General features: G+C 37.9%; 2 protein-coding genes across 3 annotated transcripts; one reads left to right on the plus strand and one right to left on the minus strand.

Annotated features, from left to right (window-relative positions):
• The first annotated feature begins 302 nt into the window (after positions 1-302).
• kdm8 (lysine (K)-specific demethylase 8) lies at positions 303-5,446 on the plus strand. Of its 2 annotated transcripts, none has more exons than XM_079864106.1 (7): positions 303-1,017; positions 2,015-2,187; positions 2,267-2,399; positions 2,496-2,543; positions 4,231-4,380; positions 4,476-4,568; positions 5,187-5,446. In XM_079864106.1, exons 1-7 carry the CDS (start codon positions 568-570, stop codon positions 5,349-5,351), a joined length of 1,212 nt encoding a protein of 403 aa, XP_079720232.1. In that variant the 5' UTR covers positions 303-567; the 3' UTR covers positions 5,352-5,446. The 2 variants fall into 2 exon arrangements, with proteins under 2 accessions (XP_079720232.1, XP_079720233.1); XM_079864107.1 differs by having other exon boundaries at positions 455-1,017; positions 2,018-2,187; positions 5,187-5,399.
• A 2,507-nt stretch (positions 5,447-7,953) lies between these two features.
• On the minus strand, positions 7,954-21,770 carry nsmce1 (NSE1 homolog, SMC5-SMC6 complex component). The gene is made up of 9 exons (XM_079864314.1): positions 21,693-21,770; positions 17,559-17,680; positions 16,858-16,996; positions 16,548-16,669; positions 16,276-16,353; positions 9,334-9,480; positions 9,118-9,234; positions 8,763-8,889; positions 7,954-8,346 (listed from the first exon to the last, which is right to left on the minus strand). Exons 3-9 carry the CDS (start codon positions 16,973-16,975, stop codon positions 8,249-8,251), a joined length of 807 nt encoding a protein of 268 aa, XP_079720440.1. The 5' UTR covers positions 16,976-16,996; positions 17,559-17,680; positions 21,693-21,770; the 3' UTR covers positions 7,954-8,248.
• Between the last annotated feature and the right edge of the window lie 1,858 nt (positions 21,771-23,628).

The raw sequence follows: 23,628 nt of genomic DNA on the forward strand, positions 1-23,628 counted from the left end.
TCACGTTTACGTCCTCTCGGCCCATAGATAAAGTTCTCGGCCAATCATCATGGAGAAATGAATCTCTCTCACGAGCATAAGTTAACGTTCCTGCCGCTACCGTTAGTTGTTTCCAAACTGAGTTCGATAGTTTAGCAATAAAGTAATTTGCAGGTCGTGTCAAGAAGTTGTTGGTCTAGATAAATAACTGTTTACTATACGTTTGACTCTTGTACTATCATTTTGAGCTTCTGCTACAATACTTGGACATTTCCAATCTGAAACACTGAGCGGAACGTTGTTTGTTTTCTGTGTTTCTAGCCGGACATTAAAACCGAGCACACTGCGTGCACGGAAACTTTCGTTTTAATACCTCTCGGTTTGACATAAATTACACATTTATCACGTAATTCACGCTAGCTGTAAACATTTTAAACGCTGTTAATTGTTTGCTGTAACAAATATGTCGTGTAATATATACCATGAGCAGTAGCCTAACGTTAGTTGTTTCTCTAGCAAGTGAACTATTTTTATGGTCGCTTTTCATTAGAAATCAATTACAGGTGATCTGCAAAAGTGTCTTCTGTCATGGCTTCAATCTGGCCTGGTGTTCGCGCTGCTTTGCCTTCGACAGTGTCTGAATTCCCTCTTGAATTTAGTGAAAAGATTGAATCCAGTGTGTTGAATGTTCTAGAACTGGCCAGAGATCAGCTGTACAGTGCACCAGATTGCCCAGCTTCAGCTGAAAGAGCCCAAGTCATTCTAGATTATTCCTGGGAGAAGCTTAACACTGGAACATGGAGAGATGTGGACAAGGAGTGGAGGAGAGTTTACTCTTACGGCTGCTTATTCAAAGTCTTAAGTTTGTGTCATACTAATCCATCACAATACAACATCCAGGAGGCCATTAAGACATGTGACATGAGTTTGTTAATGGGAGCAGCTATCATGGACAACATTCTGCAAAGACTTGTTGGTATCTTAAGAATGAAAATGAAGAGTCCAAACAAAGAGAGGTGTGAAGAACCCTGTTCAAAGGTGAAGTCATGTTTCCTGAAGGGAAATAATTTGTGACAGCTTGATTACAGATAGTAACAGTTACATGTTTTGTTTTTACTTGCTTTCCCACTGTGAATGGCTTCTTAAAATGTTTAGGGTCGATTTACTCAAGTATGATATGTTTCTGGACAGTGTTGTTTTAGTATTTATTAATGCTTTGAATTAGCTTTCATTTTCAGCTTATTTTTTTGTAATTTTATGTGCTTTTTGTCTTTTTTTTTTTTATTCGCTTTTTTATATTTTTGTTTAGCTTTGAATTTTCTTTTACAGTTTTAGTAATTGTAGCCTATGTAGTACTTCAACTTAAACTTGTTTTATTTCAGGTAGTTGCCAAGGCAATATTTATAATTTTCATTGAATTTTTATTGTAATTTTTCTCATTTAATATTTATATTTTATTTTATTCTAGCTTTAATTTCAATTAACGAGAATAAATAAAAAAAGTTTTAGAGTTATTAACACTGTTCCTGGATCAACTTTTTAAAATTGCAAACCAATCAGTAATGTTTTTCCATGAATGTTGTTATTTTCCAACAAAAGTATTCATGAAGTTATGGCAGTCTTGGAGTTCCTTGTATAATTATAACAACTTCTATCAGATTTCAGCTATTGAAAATTTAGATTTTCAATATGATAAAATTTGTGAATTCTTTTAAAAAAACATTACATTTTAACATGATACATTCACAATATATTATTTAACTTCTAAAACTGAAATACTGACCCAACCGGGCAAGCAGAAGAGGAATTTGTTTCCCTCTGATGTTTTTTGATAGGGTTTGGTCTGTAATTGTTTAATAATAATAAAGAATATTCCAGAACTAACAAAAGATGTTGATCCAGGATGTGTTCTATTTGGATAAATCATGTCATGCTACTTTGGAAACCTTGTTCTAATGCTTGTAATTAATTGGCTTGTATCAGTGTTACATTATTCAGCCATACACTATTCACTTATAAAGCTTCTCTAAAACAGAAGATGAAACAGAACTGTGTGTCCGAGCCTGTAATAAACCCTGCTCAAGAAGTGCCACGGATCCAGTGCCCATCCTTGGAGCGCTTCAGATCAGATTTCCTGGATCCTCAACGGCCTGTGATTATAGAGGGAATTACTGACCACTGGCCGGCCTTCACAGAGCATCCATGGAGGTACTGATAAAATATGCATTTTTAGATTTTATCCTTTAAAACATCTGTGCACTACCATACTGTTCTCTCTTTTTCTAAGCATAGACTACTTAAGAACTGTCGCTGGCTGCCGGACCGTACCAATTGAAGTGGGATCCAAGTACACTGATGAAGAGTGGTCACAAAAGCTCATTACAGTGAATGACTTCATAGACCACTACATTATAGGAACTGTAAGGCAAAGTTCATTGCAAGAGACATTTTTAAAATATTTTTGCTTAGAGAAGCTGTAAAGTCTGTCACTATTATTTTTGGTTATTTTCTCATAGGCGGAGAATGGAGTGGGATATCTGGCTCAGCATCAGTTGTTTGATCAGGTCAGTTGCCATTCTATTTGGTGGCGCTAGATGAGTAGAAACTAGATACTTCAGCTTTAACTTTCTCATAATAAAGTGCCACTGTTGTGCTATTTCAAAGGTTTATTTTATTTTGGAGGTCTCCAATATTAGGTTTACATGCGTATGAGGTCAAAAACCCTTTCATTTTGCTGTAATATAAATTACAGCATCACCTCTTTTCTCACAGTGTCTTAAAAGGTTCGATAAAGGATTCGGTTCCTTTCCGAGAGGCTGCTCTGATTTGTTAGATGGCCCAGTCTGTTGCGATTGGTCTACCGCTTACATCGAGTGTCGGAAACAAAAGCATATACAAATTAGCATATCTGAATCTCAGTTCCGGAGGCTTCCTCAGTGCTTGATGCACAGTGAGTGCCTCTCATTTCTTATTTGTGCATCCTCGCTTCCTTTCTTCGTGTCTTAGCCCCACCGCCTTAGGATGCAAGGGAAGTATACACCTGTCTATCCTCTCTCATGACTCCTCAGGAAGCTTCCTCATTCTTCATTCCTCGCGGTGGAATTAGAGAATTGAGATGTCCTAAATATCCAAAAATCACTAGAACAATGTTATATATTTTGTTGATTTGTGTACTTACACTATCCCAAATGTTTCTAAGAATGTTTAAATCCAAAGAAATGAGCAGTTTTAACCAGGACACGGACCATGTCCGTGCGTCGCCTATGAATGAAATCATACCTGCGTTAACACCAAAGACGCTTTAATATATTATGAGATTTATTAGACAGGCGAGCGACTGTTTGGATACATCGACAGAAAACGAATCATTGTTATACAGCTCAACACAGTTAGTTTTTGGTTAAATCTCGTTTTCTTGATTTACCACGAGTACCATTTTTAACATGCCTAATATCGATCTAGCTCACTGCAGTGTGCAACAAGTGTCTCATATAGTAGCCGTAGATCAAACGCAACAGTAGCATTATAACAACTTTCAACACACTCCAATGTATGATAAAACAGCGCTGCGTTACCCCATGCGGAAGCGGTCTGCGGCATAATAAATAACCTCTAACGGCGTAAAGATGCATTTAAGATGGCTTTCATTGATCAGTTTCCGGGTCACGGGCTGGAGGACGTAGGAGCGAATAAACGAGGAAGCATCAATTTGAGTATTGAGAAGCACACCTTGATGCAACCAGTAATGATGGCGTTGGTTTTACCGCATTAATTCATGTCGACAACACAAAACAAACTCTTCCAGACCTCAGCTACAACTACAGTGTTTGAGGGCGGGGCAAAGTAGACGTTGGTGAGCAGCAAATGAAGACCATAGGGCTGGCATTATGTAAATTTGTTACAATCCTACGTAGGTTTCACGCAGCAAGAATGGAATTACAGACGACTCTTTTCAAGCATTACATGAAAGGTAAAATCCAAAGAAAGCACAATAGGGACACTGTAATATTAAAAGTGAACGTCTCCGGTTACTCTCGTAACCTCGGTTCCCTGAGATGAGGTAGTATTTGGAGGAAGGGGTTTTCCCTGCAAGAGTTAACAAACGCAATGCCGAAGTGAACCGAATCGAAAGGGAACTCTGTAATTTTAGGTTGTTCTATGGCAGTCTTCTCGGACTTTGGACATTTACTAAAGGATGTAGCATCATGCAAAAGCAATAGCAGTAACTTTGGCTGTTATTCATTCTGATAGGTTCCAGAGCTAAAAGAAGATATCTGTATCCCAGACTATTGTTGTCTTGGAGAAGGAGATGAGGATGACATAACAATTAATGCCTGGTTTGGGCCTGGAGGGACTGTGTCTCCTCTTCATCAGGATCCTCAACAGAATTTTTTGGCACAGGTAAACACGAGACAAATGGTTCATTTGGCATTTGAAAGTCAAGGCTTTTGATTCCCTCTGTTTCATTGCATTCTGCTTTTGTTTTTGAATGTCAGGTGGTTGGAAGGAAATACATCCGGCTCTACAGCCCAGATGAGACAAAAAATCTCTATCCACACCAGTCGCAGTTACTGCACAACACCAGTCAGGTAGAAGATCTACTTTATGACAGCTGAAGTTTCTTGTACATAGCCCTAGTTGTTGTATATTACTGGTAATCAATAACGACAACTCTTGGAATAGTTTTAGCATGTTATTGAATATGGCAATGTTAATGTATCTGGTCTTGGCAGACCAGGTCTGCTACACTGCTGTTGATTATTGCTGTTGCAGAGCAAGTATGGACTTGCCACTGCTAAAAGATACAAAGACAGTTCTGTAAGCAGCATGTAAGATATGCTGCTGCATGAATAGACAAATACATAAATATTGTAGCAGATATAGACAGGTGGAGGTGGGGGGGTCTCAGAGTAAATCTGATTGTGCGCTGCAAGACTAGCAAACAGCAAACAATGAACCAGACTATTTAAAAAGAGCAAGTAATCTCGGCTGTTGGATCAGCAGTGGCCAGTCAGCTCGTTCCATGCGGTAATGATGTAATTGCTGGCAGATTGCATTTGAAGGACCTATCAGCTTGCACCCTCTTGCAGTATTCATGACTGAACTAGATATTTTTATTTATATATATATATATATATATATATATATATATATATATATATATGAGAAAACATAAAACATGAGCTTTTTTGCTTTACCACCACCAGGTGGAGGTGGAGAATCCAGACCTGGTGAAGTTCCCAGACTTCTCTAGAGCCTCATATCAGGAGTGTGTTCTCAGGCCCGGAGATGTGCTCTTCATCCCTCTTCAGCACTGGCATTATGTGCGCTCTCTTGAGCTCAGCTTTTCTGTCAGTTTTTGGTGGTCCTGATTTGTACAGAATAAATTGGCATGCTCCGTGTTTGTTTTCTAGTCTTGTATTGTCTTTATTTGTACAAATGCAAAATATATAATCGCTTTTAGGAGGATTTTGTGAAGTATGATCATTTCAATTGTATCACTTTTATAAACGTACCTTAGGAAAAAAAACATCACTGATGTGCATCTTGAGACAAAACAATTGCACTGATGTATTTTAAGATATGCCAGTGCCAATTGCTTTGTTAAATCAGCTTACACATGCATTTTAGTCTGGGACTAGCTTAAGCCTTGTCTGTGAAACCGGGGGGAAAAATGCTTTAAATGTCCTGCAGGGTTTATGAAGGTAAATTTAAGACTTTTTTTAAAGACATTTTTAGACCAAGTAAAAAATAACTGAGGTGAAAACAATTCATCAATATGTTCTCTAAATGTAAATGTCTAGGGAGAAACGCAATAAATGTTATTAGCAGCACTTAAAGGGATAGTTCACTTTGAAATTAAATTTTGGTATGTTTTAGCTTACCTCAAGGGCATCCAAGATGTAGGTGTCTTTTTTTCCACAGTAGTTTCAATTTTGATATTTTTAGGTCAAACCGTTCTTGTCTGACAGTCATATAATGCAGGTCTGTGGTCACTGTCTCAAAGAGCATGCACAGTCCAAATTAAAACAATTCCCCATCGTCCAAATTAAACAATTCCCCATCGTAAGTACACATTGATGGCCTAAGACACGAAACGAGCGGTTTGTGTGAGAAAACGAACAGTATCGTTTTTACCTTTTGTAACACAGCCACGTCCAAGTGATCTGAGGGCGCCGGCGCTTCCTGCTGTGTGACGTGTACGCAGACTGGTGCATAGATATATATATATACACACACTAGATTTCGCATTAAAGACATTCGTTCTAATGAACTGCCGTAGCCAAGGCGACATCAAGTGTATATATCTATGCACCAGTCTGCGTACACGTCACACACCAGGATGCGCTCGCGCCCTCAGATCACTTGGACGTGGCTGTGTTACAAGAGGTAAAAACGATATAAATACTGTTCGTTTTCTCACACAAACCGCTCGTTTCTTGTCTTAGGCCATCAATGTGTACTTACGATGGGGAATTGTTTAATTTGGACGATGGGGAATTGTTTTAATTTGGACTTCTCTGTGCATGCTCTTTGAGACAGTAACTATAGACCTGCATTATATGACTGTCAGACAAGAATGGTTTGACCTAAAAATATCTAAATTGAAACTACTGTGGAAAAAAAGACACCTACATCTTGGATGCCCTTGAGGTAAGCTAAAACATACCAAAATTTAATTTCAAAGTGAACTATCCCTTTAATACAATTTCCTACAGCTGTCCATTAGGCTACTTTTTCATTCGTTTGACAAAAAAAGTAGCTTGAATCGCTCTGCTCTTAACTACTAGAATATGGAAATATCTTTCTTCTGATTGATTCTGTTTCTTCTGATTGTGTTGCAAAAAAAAAGCGATGTTCTTTCTGTGGAAGAAATGTAATATGTTCTATATGTGTCATTTTCTTATATTCATAGTAATAAGATTAATGTAGTAAAATGACATGAGGATTGCATGCAGAGTCCCATGATTCTCTGCTACATTGATGGAACAAAGTGTACTTGTATGACCTTGTGTACGTGACTTGACAAAAAGTAATGTGTGACTGAATGTATGACTAAGACAAAGGGCCTTTACTCAATGGTAGTAGGATGCAACAATGTGTTAGTTGTGGGACATGTTGTTCATTTAGCCACTCTGATGCCATATAGGGAGTCAACTAAAAATAAGGCAGGCACTTTGTAGTGACTGTATGACTGCTGACCTTTCCTTGCAAGGGAATAAATAATCTTGCAGATATTTGTTCTTGTTTTAAGCATAAACTCAATTTTGTTCTATTTTTCCAGACTCATTTTTACATTTGCATTTGAAGTACATGTATATTTATTTCAAGATGTTTAGATATTTGTATTGGAAAGACAAAAATACTGAGAAAGATCTCTTTTTTTTTGCAATGCATACAACATTTAATGAATAAAGGTCAACATTTAAGACCTTTTTAAGGGTTAATATTATAATGTAAAAATATTTAAATTATATTCACTTTGAATATAATTATAATTTAAATATATTTAGAATTTTAACTCATCCCTTTTCTTAAAAATGGTTTAACGGCTGAAATGTGAGGTTTAGCATTTTATACAATTTTGTCTTTGTCAAAACCTATATATTTTAACTGTAAAGTTGTTTAAATTGTAGTTTTTACTGTTATTTTACGGTTTAATGTTATAGACATTGCCCTCTCCCCTCTCATACAGTGCAGGTGTTAAAATAAGAAAATAAGTCATAAAAAGCCTTAATTTTGATTTAAAAACTCTGCTGATATTTTGTCAAGCAATATATTTTATCAGTACATGCAATTCTGTATGATTTGACCTACTGGTCTTGATTTTCGTTTTGTATTACTAAATTGAACGGTTAACCACATTCAGAACTTAGCAAATAACTTGAAATATTTTTAGATTTCATGTATTAAGCAATTGAATGTTTGAAGAACTTTCCTTCTAAAAGGGGTATTTGATTGAAAGAACAAAATGCTTCTCAAAAAAACTTTATTTTTATCTTAGCAATCATACAAAATGTGCTAAAATGCTACAGCTACAGCAAACATTTCCATATAAGAGCAAAGAAAGAAACATACGTTTATTTGCATAAACAATTAGATCTTGAATTCAAATTCTAACAACAACAAAAAAAGTGGAATTGAGAACTTATTCAAAAACAATACTTTAATAATAGAAAATACATGTAAAAACAATCTTAGACTCTTAAGAGAAAGCACTTGAAATAGCCCCATAACAGCTGCAGCGATGGATCAGCAGGATTTGAGATTATGACCTTCTCGACCGCCGGGACGTTGTGGGTGCAGTGTTCTCTCTGGATGATGAAGGTAGATTTTGCGAACTCTGTGACTGGAAACGCTGCATTTCTGCAAATAAGAAAGAAAAAGACACATAAAAACGTTGATATCTAAAACCTTCTGAAGTAAACAACTCTGCAGTTATAACATAAGACCGATGGAGCAATTGGGTTGGTTTACCCAAAAATTTTCATTCTGTCATCAGTTACTCATCCTCAAGTTGTTCCAAACCTGTATGAGTTTCTTTCTTCTGTTGAACACAAAAGAAGATATTTTGAAGAATGCCATAGAACATAGTATTTTTTTTTTTCATACTATGGAAGTCAACGGGGTCCATCAACTGTCATCAACATTCTTCAAAATATTTTCTTTTGTGTTCAACAGAAGAAAGAAATTCATACAGGTTTGGAACAGCTTGAGGGTGAGTAAATGATGACAGAATTTAGATTTTTGGGTGAACTATCACTTTAATAACAACAGCTCACCTGGAATCTCGTGAGGCCAGAAATCATTGCATGATGGGCAATGAGGGTCACTGCGTGCTCTGAAATATCTAGCAGCACACGGGAGGTGCACCTTGATTCCACATGCTGGGTTTTCACACATTTGGCACTGAAAATAAAAGAAAACATTTTGTTTGCAGTTTCCCATGTCTGAAAATGGCATAAAAGTCTCAAGCCAATTCTATGGAAATACAATTTCAATACATAACTAACAGTAAATAAAAAATATAAAAAAACTTTACTGCTTGCAGTTGAAATCAAATGATGGAGTTCTAAAGCCTGGATTCCCTCAATAAATAAAAGTTCATGACCTTTACTCGAATGTGTATGTCTATACCTGCAGGGCAATGTTGTGGCACACATGACACACTTTGATGAGATCCTGGTAGATTGTGCGCATATACTGTTCCATCTCCACAACGCAGCGGACACTAAGAGTGTATTCACCGTCTTTCTAAAGTAGCATAACAAAAGAACAAAAACAGTAATTAATTGCTTTTGAGGGTAGTGAGTTATTTATAATACTTAATCAAATATATCTGAAAATGTATACCTCATTTAACCATTTGTCCTGGACAAATTTGTTTAAGACATGCTCGGTTTCTTTTTTCTTCAGTTTCTTTGTCCGGAGGCTGTCCGCACAATTTAAAATATCAGTGGAGGAAGCAGAGCCGCTCTCAGAGTCCACAATCAGATCCATCTAACAGAAGAAACAATGGCAGGAGATATTAAATAAAAAATAAAAATAAAAAGCAAATTTAGTAATAGGATTGGTTATAGGATTTTTTTTTCATGTCGTTATTATTCAACCCCCAAACGCTAAATCACTTACTAGTATGGTTGTGTTAAAACACAACTAAGCCTTTGGGAACTCTTAAACAACACTTCATTTACACTGGAAGCCTTAGCGCTCAATTCTGATTAATTGCTCAGATCCATTTTTTTTTGTTTGGCTGTTAACATTTTTTGAATTGTGGTCAATATCAGATTCACGTGTGAACAGGTCACAATCCTGAACAAACTGACCCGCATATGCAAAAGAACGATAACAAAGATAGCATGCAGCACAGAATTACACCAAAGTAAACATGGACGTTTCTGAAGTCAGCATTTACGCATTCAATTAATGGCTAATGAATTTGTGTACAGGCGATGATGAGGAGACAGAGAGCATTGTTTTTCTGTACAGTTTTGCTTGTATAGAGCTTTCACTGTAATACTTCCGAGTATAACAGCTCACCGTCCCTCCACTGACTAACGCTGCCGTCTTCCATGTTCACAGAGTGACCAAAGAACTACGGTATGTAGTAAAATCTTCGAAGTGACAAATAAGTGACGTAAAAGTCACAAGAATTTCGATATGACTGTTCAGACTGAGGTTTAATTGCAAAACATCAGACTTGCATCTGATTTGGGACCACATATGGAAGTGGCCCAAATCAGAATCGAAAAGACCAGATTCCATGTGGTTTGTGCAGTTCACACTGAAATGAAAAGAAAAAAAAAAAACAGATCCAAGTCGTATATGAGCAAAAATTTGGGCCACTTTTGCCTGCATTCTGAACGTAGCCTTAGGGGCTGTTTTACACGTCACAAAAACTGAAACTTTTTATGCGTTTTGGCCGTTCGTTTACATGACAACAGCATTTTAGGGACCTAAAAATGCTAATTTTTGAAATCAGATTTCAAAGTGCAAGTTTTTTAAACCGATACTGTTATCATCTCCAAGTAAACTACAAAAACACGAATTTGTGAAAACGATGACACCATGCACATGTGTATTAAGTATTCAGTCTATCAGCACGTAGTGTTTCTTTACAAAGACACATTGCCAACTACTGGCCTGGCAGCATAATGCAGCAATTTTAGTCTTTTTCGCAGATCCGTATGAATGGGGATTGTTTTGACAACGTTAGCGTCTGTACGCAAAAAACGCAAAGGAAAAGCTTTTCCATTTTTAGTACATCGTTGTCGTGTAAACGTACCCTTAATTAGCTTTAGTTATGTTTTAGTTAGTTATGTATTAACCAATGCATGTGCTGAATTTAAGTAGCAAATATGGCCAAGACAAAAGAGCTCTCACAAAAGAAGTAGTCTTGTTACATCAAAAAGGCTATGGCTACAAGAACATTTCCAAGACTCTAAAAGTTCCTAGATACACTATTGGCAGTATTGTTTGAAAGTTGAAATGCATGGTACCATAGCAAACCTTCCAGGGCACAATTTCATCAATAAGACGAAATAAATAAGGAGTAAGAGGTTTGAAACCCTTGGCTTACTGCTCAAGACTTGATGGATAAAATGATCTAAGAAGGAAAAAACATTTCAATGCAGAATATAAGAACATAAAACAAGCATTGACCTTCAAGCCCGGACACCTCAACGAATGCCACTGTTGACCAAGAGAACATAACAGGATAACTTGAATATGTTAAAAGGAATTTGGATGGACCTGCGGAGTTCCGGAAGAATGTTTTATGGAATGATGAGACTAAACTGGAACTTTTTGGGCCCATGGGTCAGCAGTATGTCTGGCACAAAAAAAAAAGGTATGACTTATGACCTCAGTATGCCTGGCATACCTGTCAACACTCCCGTTTTCCCCGGGAGTCTCCCGTATTTCACACCCATCTCCCGCCCCCCTCCCGTTTTGTTATTTCTCCCGTGAAACTCCCGTTATTTGTATGGCCCAAATCCTGGGAATACATTTGACATCGCAGCCTAACCTTGACGGAAATAAATATCCTATGCCAAAAGTAGCCTACCAGAGAAAAAGTCTCAGCTGTGCTCAGATTTGTAAACCGTACAGATGGTTTTTCAATCCGTCCCTGTTTCGTCCCGTGGCTCAAAAGGGACACAACAGAAATAGGGACACACAAGAAAGCCAAAATAGAATGCAAAATTTATTAACAAAATAGAACTATACAGAAAAAAAAAAAAAAACTACGTACAACGGCAACAGTGAACAAATTCATAATCCGTGCACGCTTTCGCAATCGTTATTTTGTAAATCGTCCTTTCGCTATAGTTGTTTGTAATATTCAGTTCCTGTGAAAAATTGTGAAATACTGCTCCAATAGGTGAAGTTACACAACAATATGCGGATTGATTACATAACAATATTTGGATGTAATATTCAGTTCCTGTGAAAATCTGTTCCAGTTAATGGAGTAGGCTAATACACAGGTGATGTCCTAATATTCAGTACCAGTAAACTCCACCCGCTGGAACAGTTTCTTACAGTAACTGAATATTACACAACATCACCTGTTCAGTTTTGAAAACTGTAGCCTACTCACAGATTTGTGGCCTATACCTTATTTTAGAAATCTGTTTTTCTGTATATTGATTTGTTGTGTATTGTTAAGATGAATACAACTGTCTTAACTGAATTTTTTTATGATTTGGCGGTGGGATGTGTAATGCATAGATGACATGAAACCGCATGTGGTAGAACTGAAACCCCCCCAGGTCTCCCGTATTTTGGTACGCAAATGTTGACAGGTATGATGCCTGGCACAAAAAAAAGGTATGACTTATGACCACAGTATGTTTGGCACAAAAAAAGGCATGACTTATGACCAGAAGAACACCATCCAAAGGGTCAAACATGGTCAGTTTTGTCACTGTACTGCGGCAGGAAGTGAAAATCTTGACCATGTGACCCGTGTCATGGATTCTTTGAAGTATCAGGCCATTTTGGCAAAGATTATGATGCCTTCAGTGCATAAACTGAAGCTTCACCGAATCATTTCACTTTGCAGCAGTTTGGGATCAATCCCAAGTATACTTTCCAATCAACCAAAGCTTGGTTCAGGGATTGGTCCGGGAATGTTCTTGAGTGGCTTGCCCAGTCTCCGGATTTAAATCCCTTTGGTTTCTGTTCTGCCACTGCTTTCTCCAAATTTGACCAAAGAATATCAGTGAGTTGGATGCTTTTGCACACAAAGAATGGCCTAAGATTCCAGTAGAGAGGGTTGAAGTAGGGGTGTGACGGTTAGTATATAACCGTGAGACCGACGGTTATAGTTGAACACCGTCATTAGATCTCTATAACCGCCAAAACCGTGTTATTAAAATATTTTTTACAAACATTTTTTTTATCATAGAGAATGTTTAAACACTAATTAAAAACAATTGTTAACAGTCTGTGTCATTAATGGTCTACGTCGTTTCCAACTGTATTCTTTGCCAAGTACCAACGCAAGTTTTGTTTTGTAAATCATCAGACATGATTTTTACCACTTCATTAAGTTTTTCTTTGTAGAAAGCCTTTCTTTAAAGCGAATTTCGTTTTGTACAAATTGTATCTTAATTTTTATAAATGTTTCATCAACCAATTGGATGTATTTAATAAATAAAAAGCAAATGACGGTGCGCCGCATTCACTTGCATTGCATTGTGAACTAGAGCGCATCTCATCGTAAATGAATGAAACTCAGCGTAGGCCTATGCCTCATACATTAGCATTAAATATCTTTGCTGCATCCTTTCTAGAACAGACAAGGGCTTTCTTCCGGCTTGCATCAGCAGAGCATTGCATCATCCATAGACTGCAAAACAATCGGCGGATGGCGGGCGGGTGCGGCTTTGAAATTTGGTCAAAAAACGTTGGTGCGGATGATGAGTTTTGTGATGCGGTTGCGGATGAAATAATACCCCATCTGCGTATCTCTATCGATAACAACATTGAACACTACACAAATATTAATTTTATTTTTTTTAATTTAGGCGATCAAATAGCTAATCAGTGTCTGCTCGTTTATTCAAACTAAATTGTCCTATAACAGACGAACGTCGCACGTTGCTCAATTCACCTCATTCGCGCGTCCGCGCCACGCCGCGCTAAACGCCTCATTCGCGTCTGTGTATTTTTTATTTTTATTTTTATTTTTTTCAATTGTTTTCAATGGGAGCGCCGCGTTTTTAAAACGCCATGAGCGTAACGAGGCGCTGAGCGTCTTTTTCACGCTGAAGCGCTGAGCGTTCGGCGTTTTTTACAGGTCACTGAGAGTTGAAGAATGTTCAACTTTTGGTAAAACCCAGCGCTCATCACTGTCACTTTTTACCCAACCGTCCAATCACAGTGGAGGAGGGGCGGGACTAATACCACACCGACCAACCGCGTCCGCCACATTCTGCTTGTACAACGTATGTCAACAGATGACAACAACAAGCATAATAACGGAACAAAATCATTTCAAACAAGAGCCAGAGAAAATACATTACATTGTATTGACATTTTAATATAGAATCAACACAGAAACAAAATATGTGTGAAATGAGATACCAGTAACACTTTCGCGGATATTCCGTATCATAACAAGCAAAGTGTCTCAACTGAAAAAAACGCAACGCTGGCAAAACGCTCTCAAGCGCCCACAGCTAGGCGTTTTCAGCAGAGCGCCTAGCGTTTTCAGCTGGCTAAAAATGCTTTGGTGGACACACGGCCTAACAGGATAAATTGAATATTCACAAAATGTGTGGGTCTAGGTAAAAAATGTAATTTTCCTGAAAACTATTTAAATGGATTTATAGCGTTTTGGAAAAGAGCTCTTTATATATATATATATATATATATATATATATATATATACAGGGTCCGATTTGCCGGGGGGGATGCGTGGGATTTCCCCCTTTCTGGTCAATGTATCCCTGGCTCTGCTTAATAATTTTTATCCCCGGTGGGGATAAATTTTTCCCCCCCCTTAAAGTGATCAGTGCTACTACAGTAGTGGCGAGACGGATCACAAAACTTATCACGGATCCGTGGTTTGATTTAAGTCAATTTTATTTTAAAATGCGCTACTTTGGCTGGCTCTGATATAGCTGCCGCAGCCTCTCTGTAATCACCAATCTGCAGACAATGTCCCACACACGGCGCCAAACGGAATCTGATTGGTTACACCTCACGAGTAATAGCCTATCAACACTTGCGAGACGCCACCCACTTTTCAACAGAACTTAAAAAAAAAAAAAACTTTTAATATATTCAAATTTTGTCAAGAATTATAAAAAATCGTCTAAAATAGTCTAAATGTTTAGTTTTAAAAACAATTTTAAAAAGCTGGCTATGTCTAATTTGATGTTTCTGCGCAAGTTCAGCAGACAGTGAGATTCGGGTTTGTTCCGAATCAGAGCTCGTGAGCGGAGAGCGCATTTCTGAATATTCCGCTCCGCTCACTCATTCCGCAGGGTCGCTCGCCCAACCCAGAACGGCCTGCAGGTTCGAAAATATGTGGAATAAGGGCTGCCTCCGACTAATTTTTATTTTTTTCTAGTCGACTAGTAGTTGTTCATTTAAGCCATTCGTGGACAAATCGCCCCTTTATATTAATTTAATTACAATATGCTATATAGCCTACAGGATAATAAGCGTTATGACCGCACGCATAAAGCTTGCCACAAAGAACCGGTTAAAGTAATGATTATGAATGTGTCTAAATTAGCAAGGAGACATTTTATTGTTTATTAATAAACTGGTGTTTTCTGTGTCGCTGCAAAGATGAAGTTGATGCGGACTCGCCATGAACGCCAGAGAGAAATGCACATTTCATATGGATTACATAATCAGAGTAGCCTATTTATTTTGGTTTTGAATATTTTCGTTTAAAAGTAGACATTTCAAGCTTTCTATAATAGATAGCCTATATTTCTCAAAACTGTGAGGAACAAGCTGAGTTTCGGCGCCCTCCAGTTCAAGTGCAATGCAAGTGATCATGCCGGCGCCTTATTACATTGTCTGCTATATATTTGCTTCTTATTAATTAAATACGGGCAATTGGTTGATAAAACATTGATCAAAATTAAGATACAATTTATACAAAACAGAGTTTTCTACAAAACAAAACTTAATGAAGTGGTCAAAATCATGTTTTACCAAAAACAGCGCCGTTGCTAGGAGGGCGCCAGCGCCTCTGCCTTTCAGCGCCTCTGCCTCGCGAGTGGATGATAGCCCTGAAGACGCCTAGCAATGATATACCTTTAGTGGTAGTATACCTTTAGTTAAGTTATACCTTAAGAGTCTTCGTAGCGCGCTAAGAGACAATGTTATTGGAAAATGCAGCCCAGGTATGATGCGTATGATGCGTAATGGAGATTCCAAAGTGCTCTTCTTTGGTCAGAACCACGGAGGTGGTTTTTTTCATCCTGAAAATTCAGCTTTGCATCACCGAAATAAATGATAATTTAAAGTATAATAAATTGAAAACCAATTATTTTAAATTGTAATAATATATCACAATATTACTTTTTTTTCTGTATTTTTGATCAAATAAATGCAGGCTTGATGAGCAGAAGAAACTTCTTTCAAAAACATTAAAAATAGTAATGTGTCCAAACTTTTGGTCTGTACTGTATATATATATATATATATATATATATATATATATATGTGTGTGTGTGTGTGTGTGTTTATATATATATATATATATATATATATATAATATATATATATATACACATATCAAATTTCTTTTTTTGTGAATAAACGTACCGTTTTTCTGAATAATTCCAGTTCATTATCTGCATAATCAGACGCCATTCTTGTTATGTCTGTCTGGGTCATGTTTACCTGAATAACAGATGAAAAGTATTTGTCATTTCTGTTTTGACTTATACTATAAAAATATAATATACTATAATGTCAAAACTCACGTTTGTTAAAACACTAATATCATTATTAATAAATATTAATAATGCATAAATCAAATATAACATCAAACACATAAATTAAGAAGATGTGTATATCGATTAGATTCAACCAACCAAGGCATAATACTCCAGTCCATTTTCTTCAGACATGCCTTTCCTGATGTACATGAACAAGGTCTGAAGCTGAGCATTGATGACATTAATGAAATCATCTAATCTGTCTGCCACATAGTGCGCTAGAAATGCAAGAAAGATGCATAATTCAAAGAGGATACTTATATACAACTGACATTCAATGTCCAGGTGTGACACATAAACATCAACAAAAGCATAATCTTGCCTTTAGTGCAGAATAAAAATGAAATAAACAAATGATCCGATCCAACAGAATTTGTATACATTGCTTGCAGTGTTTTCTTCATACCTCCATGGGTCTCACAGCAGTGTTTGTGTAGTGCTTCAGCCTGAGATGCACTGATGATGCCATTGCTCATCATGGTCTGCAAGAAGCGCCTGTGACTGTCTGCCATTGGTCGGGACATTCTGCTTAATGTCCTCTTGAGCTGGAAAACACATATCTTGATAAACACAATTTCTCAAACCTGCAAATACTGCCCAGGCAAACATGAGTTAAGTTAGGTAATATGATTAAAAATTACTGCTGGAGAACCCTTATGTATTACCAAGACAATACTTAACAAGTTCAACTAAACAATAGTTCAAATATGATGATGTTCCCACGGTAATGGGACACGGGCAGTCATTTTAAGATCTCTTTGACTCAGATGGTACTTCATCTTTAGGTCTCACCATTATTCTGTTCTAATAGCGTATGTTAACGTTTATAGATGTCCGTCTATTCATAACAACAGTCTTTCGACCAATTATTTGGTGTTGGTGTGGACAAGGATTTGTGGTAATATAGCCTACATTAATTTGCATGTCTTCCCAGCACGAATGTACAAAAAACACTGCAAGCTACGAACGAAGATGCGCGACATGGTACGTCAAATCAAGCGTCCGTTTGTCCGGGCATTCAAAACCCGACATCGTAGTCTGACCGAGACAGATTTACATTAAACAGTTATTGTTGTAGACTAGAGTGTTGATCTGCGCCTCACATACCTGTTTTCAAAGTTGTGCCGCCGAGCTGTCAATTTCGTGCAACATTCGCGCGGTCCCACTAGAAACAATACTTCCGATCACGTGACTTGGGTTCCTACGCGGTGTACACTGCATCCTGCACACTTATCAGGGAAAAATTCGTTCAAGTCAAGTCACCTTCATTTATATAGCGCTTTTAACAATATAGATTGTTTCAAAGCAGCCGTACACATGGTAATAAGAAATTAAAGTAACAGAGATTGTTTTAGCTTTACAGCAGCTCTCGAATGAAGTTATTGTCCAGCTAAAGTTAGTTTTGATTGATTCACTTCCGTCGCAACGATAGTTATTAACTTAGGGGCCGCTAACACGACACCGTTCTAACCTTTTACAGTCTATGGTTCTAACAGAAAACTCTTAACGCACTCTAAACGGACGCCTAAATTATCATAGCCTATATTTTATTTAATATAAATCATAATAATTTAGGGACAATTGACAGCTGTAGATCTGAATAGGCCTATGAAGTAAAATGTAACTAGGCTTAATTACATTAGGTTTTGCATGCTTTTACTTTCTGAAATATAAAAGAATATAAAAAAAAAAAAAAACATTAAATATAAACAACTGTACAGTTTTGTGTAAAGAAGGTTTCATAATATTCCACAAAAATGGTAAGCATGACCATTTAAGGACATATTGTGTGTTTAAATTAAACTAATAGTAGCCAATAACATGCCATAGATGCACTATTCAAAGTGTAAAAAAAATAATCTGTGTGCTGTAGGAATTGATTTTGCAATGATAATTTTTTAACCCTGAAAATCATCTTTTGAAATATGTCAATACACATTTAAAACAATATAACAATGAAGAGGGAAAAAAGCAAGAGTTGAGGAAGAAGACGCCACTGCCTTCATCTCGGCTCAGTAAAAAGTCACGTTGGTTCTAATGACAGAAGTGAGAGGGAGAGGGGGAGAGGATTTTTCAGGAGTGATGATATTTCTGCGCCGAGTCGAAGTGCTCCCAAGTGCTATTCCGCCATACATTATAGTTATCCTTTTTACCCGCTTAGAAAAGCGCCACGTTTTATTTTGTCACCATACTTGGTTGTGTAACTACTCGTGTAACTACTCGTGTAACTGTATTTAAATAGGGAAAACGTGGAGGTGTTTGGTCGCTTCTAGCTTCATCTCTGTTTAGTCCCTAATGAATGAACTGGGCTAAGCTAAGTGCTATCAGGGAATAACATGGAGTGTTCCTTTAATCATTTGTGTACACAATTTAGAGCTATTATAATTTTCAGAGGTGATACAGTTTCTGAAAATGTATTTTTCTTTTCAGATATGGTATCTTCGCTGGGATTGATGGTTATTCACGAAAGGTAAACATTTGACACTTTTTCAAAACAATGTGGCTGAGCCTAGTATTACTATATTCTATTTAGTATGGCACATTCACATAAGTATTTTGTTGCTATGCTCCAGATAATGTACCTGGGTTCTGCAAATAATAACAATTTCACATGCCCCCTCCGTCATTTCATCCTGCAGCCGGACCTGCTTCATCTACCGAGTCCACCCAGCCCAGTTCTTCAGACTCATTAACCCACAAGTAGGCTAGTCAGTCGCTGGTGGTGGCCGCCGCTTGCTCCCTGGCGGCAGTGCCAGTGCTCTCTCCCGGTCAGCCTGACGCGGGTTTACCCGCCGATCTAACTGCAATTGATGAACCACTGTCACAACCAAATTTGAAGGTATACTTCCCTGCACTGTCAAGAATGGAAAATCAAGGAGCTTCTCATCAAAGTGTTATAGACATTGTTTAGTTTAAAGGGGCATTCCACCCATAGGAACATTGTTTTTTATTGAAAGTGGGTCATATATGTAGTCGAAATGTAAAATAAATTTTGAATGTGGTGCCTTCGTGACCGAGGAAAGACAAAAAATAACTTCAGGACGCATTTGTATGAAAGACAACAACTCCCACAATGCACCACATTGCACAGCTCCGCAAGCCACTCCCACTAATCCAGAACAGTGCATATCTGCCTATAAGAGAAATCACTCTTCCGTCTACAAGGCTAGCTACCACCAGAGCTTGAAATTCATTTCACATTCACACAAAATGTCTAGTTAGTTGGCGAACTCATTAGTGCATTACTCCTCGTTTGTATTTCTTTCGAAAAGGTGAATTATTGCATGGTACCGGGATGTTCAGTCAGAACATATGCGGTGCGAAACTAGGATAGTTCACAACACAAACGTCCGTGTCCTCGTCTGATTCAGAGATTTCGTCCAGGAGAAATTGTCATCGTTGAAATTCTTTGCCGCAGACGGACTCTATCTCTGTGTTCGTAGTTGCATCTTACAGTCTATGAGTTGCATAGTGAGATCACCGGCGCCACCAGTCCGCCCTAACTCGAGCCAGTCCGGGCTCCTCGTCCGCGGCAGGCAGGTCTTCTGCCTCGGCTGCTCTTCGCTATAATGCGGCTTGTAAAGGTAGCCACAAACACCTGATTCAAGCATCAGACTTCCGAAATCCTCTTCTTCTATATCATATTGAGCACTCTCCTCCGCCATTGTCATAACTGTACATCTGTCTCCACAGCGTCTGTTAGCTTAGCTTCAAACAAGATGGAGGATATTGATTTCAGTTTCAGAGAGTGAAGTCCCACCCACTGATCTGTAATAGGTCTGTAGCGTGAGCGGGTCCCGCCCCCTGGGAAAGATGAGGAACTAGTGCTTGTAGTCTCAACAGAAATCCCCCCCTCTTACACTTCCTCCAACAATGACGCAAAATGACGATTTTTGCGTCATTGTAGGAGGAAGTGTAAGAGGTAAATAACGGATTTCTCCCGTCTCAGGGGAAAATGAGAGAGTGTTGCACGACCATTCAATAGTATGACTGGGTTTCTAACAATGCAAAGCTTAGTGCAAATGGGTGGAGTGTCCCTTTAAATGAGTTTTTTTTTTTTTTTTTGGCACAAAAGCTTAAAGGGGGGGTGAAATGCTCATTTTCACTCAATCTCCTGTTAATCTTGAGTACCTATAGAGTAGTATTGCATCCTTCATATCTCCAAAACGTCTTTAGTTTTATTATATTTAGAGGTGAAAGATTGGCTGTACCGAGTCTTTCCGGAAAAAACCGAGCGGCTGGGGGCGGGCCGTGTGGGCGGTGTGCTATAGCTGTGCTAACTGATCTAACAACAACACAGAGAGACATTTGAAGTAGTTTACTCACCGTGACTGCTCGATCCTTAAGCATTAGACGATCTGCAAATAAGTCGATCTGGGCTTTGTTTATAAAACAATCATCGTCGAAATGCAGGGATCAAACAGTCGTGCACAACCTCCGTTGATGCTTCGAAAAAACAAACTCCATCCACTATTCCCTTAACGCTGGGTTCTTTGGGAATCTGTGCAGGGTTGTCTTGCCCTGCCAACCAAAAACCCACTTCTTTGGTGACATTGACTTCCCTAAAAGCCGAGCATAGCGCTTTGAGGTAACGTACTGCTTTCGCTCTCTTCTCTCTCTGGTCTGCGAGTGCGCGCGCGGCTGCGGAGAAGTGCCCTTAGGACCCATATAAGGAAATTCCGCTCTATCTTACGTAAGACAGAGCCATACTCGAAAAAAACTTTCCGAAACTTGTGACAAACCGGAAGGAGTATTTTTGGAACAAAAATACTCCTTCAAACGTACAACTTAACTTTTGAAACTTTGTCCATGTTTAGCATGGGAATCCAACTCTTTAACAGTGTAAAAAACTCAGTATGCATGAAACAGCAATTCACCCCCCCCTTTAATTTCCACCAGGCTGATTGCATTGTAGCCCATGGTTGATTTAACAGAAATTAGGGAGTGTGTTGTTATTTATTTTAAACCCTGCTCTGCTGAGGGTTTGCAGTATTTGAAGCCTACTTTTAGCCTACTTTATTTTCGGGTGAACTGTCTTTGCACTGCTGACCAGTGGCGGCGTTTCACAAAAACATAGAGTATAGCATTCCCTCTGGGCATAGGCCTACATAGAACAACGACATTACTGAACAATATACCTCACATTATACCAAACAAAATGCACGATGCACTATTAACTCTATTACACTATTAATTAAAACTCACAGTGAACAGCATTAAATATAAAAACACATGCCATACCTTTTTGTTGCAGTGCAAATTCAGTTGCATTTGTAACATTTTGCTGACAGCACAGTCCTATTTATTTATTTATTTATTTATTTATTTTGTCAGCTTCCATTCTCCTGATTGCTATTATTTAATTTCTTCGTTAAAAATACATCCAGGGAAGATTGAATAGGCCTGTTTCTTTTCATTTTTACTCAGTCTGCACTGCAGCTAGTCAAAAGGACGCGCGATTAGTGATGCAATAAACTGCGGCTGCGCACACTTATTTTTATAATGATACTTTACTTTTGCAATAATGTATAATGTATGTGTTCATTTAAAATCTGACATTGTGTTTTCGACGTTGTTAAAATAATAAATACACGTTTTCTTCTGAAGTGGGATCCAATCAAGTCGGCGTTAAGATCATAAGAGCAGCGCTCATCGTGAATGGTCACTTATCGCGTGTTTTGCCTTTGGATTTATTATCAAATTAATATTATAATAATTTTTTAAGCAATTTTATTGCACTGAAGTATTAAAGCAAGAGATGGAAAAATCACATGACGTTTGGATGAAAGGAATTTCATAAATAAATAAATAAGCCCAGATTTTACAGTGGGAAACTGTGTTGAATTGCTACAGCATCATATTATGTAAACTGCATTTATGACAAACAAAGAACTACACAGCTTCATATATATATGCATCTATCAATAAGTCAAGTCAAGTCAAGTCAAGTTTATTTATATAGCGCTTTTCACAACATAGGTTGTATCAAAGCAGCTTCACAGTAATAAAACAATACATCAATGTTTGTTTCTAGTGGAACGTCCACGTTTGGTAATGCTGATCAATAGTATCGTTGATTGATTAATTAAATTAAATATTCCCAAATATCCCCAACTGAGCAAGCCAAAGGCAACAGTGGCAAGGAACCGAAAAACTCCATCAGGTGACCTAATGGAGAAAAAAAAAACCTTGGGAGAACCCGGGCTCAGTCGGGGGCCAGTTCTCCTCTGGCGTTTATGAACTAGAGGTCGGATTTAACTGTAAGATTAAAAGTATTATATGAATGCCTGGCTGAAGAGATGCGTCTTTAATCTAGTTTTAAACTGGGAGAGCAAGTCTGAGCAACGAACAGTATCAGGAAGACTATTCCAGAGTTTTGGAGCTAAATGTGAAAATGCTCTCCCTCCTTTGGTGGATCTGGATATCCTAGGTATGACCAAAAGCCTCGAATTTACTGACCTTAAAGAGCGCAATGGATTATAGGGCGATAGAAGATCGGTTAAATAGACTGGAGCTAAGCCGTTTAGGGCTTTATAAGTCAGTAGCAATACCTTGTAATTAATACGGAACTTTATAGGTAGCCAATGTAGTGATGATAAAATTGGAGTTATATGATCATATTTTCTTGATCTAGTTAGAACTCTAGCGGCGGCATTTTGGACTAACTGTAGCTTGTTTATTAAGGATGCAGGACAACCAGCCAATAAAGCATTACAGTAATCTAGTCTCGAGGTCATGAACGCATGAACTAACTTTTCTGCATCAGAAACAGATAGCATGTTACGTAGCTTAGCAATGTTTCTAAGGTGGAAAAAGGCTGTTCTTGTAACATATGAAATATGATTTTCAAAAGACAGGTTGCAGTCTAATATAACACCCAGGTCTTTTACTGTAGAGGATGAAGTAACAGGACATACTACGATGTTAAAGTTGTATTGTAAGAGGTTTTGTGGGTGGTTTTTTGAACCGATGATTAGTACCTCTGTCTTGTCTGGATTTAATAAAAGAAAATTGCGCGTCATCCAATCTTTTATATCTTTAACACACTCTGTCAATTTGGATAATTTAGCGTTTTCATCCGGCCGTGATGAAATATAGATTTGAGTGTCATCAGCATAACAATGGAAACTAATTCCATGTTTCCTTATAATATTTCCAAGTGGCAGCATATATATTG

The sequence above is a fragment of the Squalius cephalus genome, assembly GCF_949319135.1.
Source record: "Squalius cephalus genome assembly, chromosome: 1".
NCBI lineage: Eukaryota > Metazoa > Chordata > Actinopteri > Cypriniformes > Leuciscidae > Squalius > Squalius cephalus.

Coding starts and splice junctions, on each gene's coding strand:
- kdm8 (XM_079864106.1), top strand. CDS start 568: ATGGCTTCAATCTGGCCTGGTGTTCGCGCTGCTTTGCCTTCGACAGTG. Junction 2,400..2,495: donor ACCACTACATTATAGGAACT/GTAAGGCAAAGT, acceptor ATTTTCTCATAG/GCGGAGAATGGAGTGGGATA. Junction 2,544..4,230: donor AGCATCAGTTGTTTGATCAG/GTCAGTTGCCAT, acceptor TCATTCTGATAG/GTTCCAGAGCTAAAAGAAGA.
- nsmce1 (XM_079864314.1), bottom strand. CDS start 16,975: ATGTCCCGACCAATGGCAGACAGTCACAGGCGCTTCTTGCAGACCATG. Junction 16,670..16,857: donor CTGCTGTGAGACCCATGGAG/GTATGAAGAAAA, acceptor TTGCATTTCTAG/CGCACTATGTGGCAGACAGA. Junction 9,235..9,333: donor AGGACAAATGGTTAAATGAG/GTATACATTTTC, acceptor ATGCTACTTTAG/AAAGACGGTGAATACACTCT.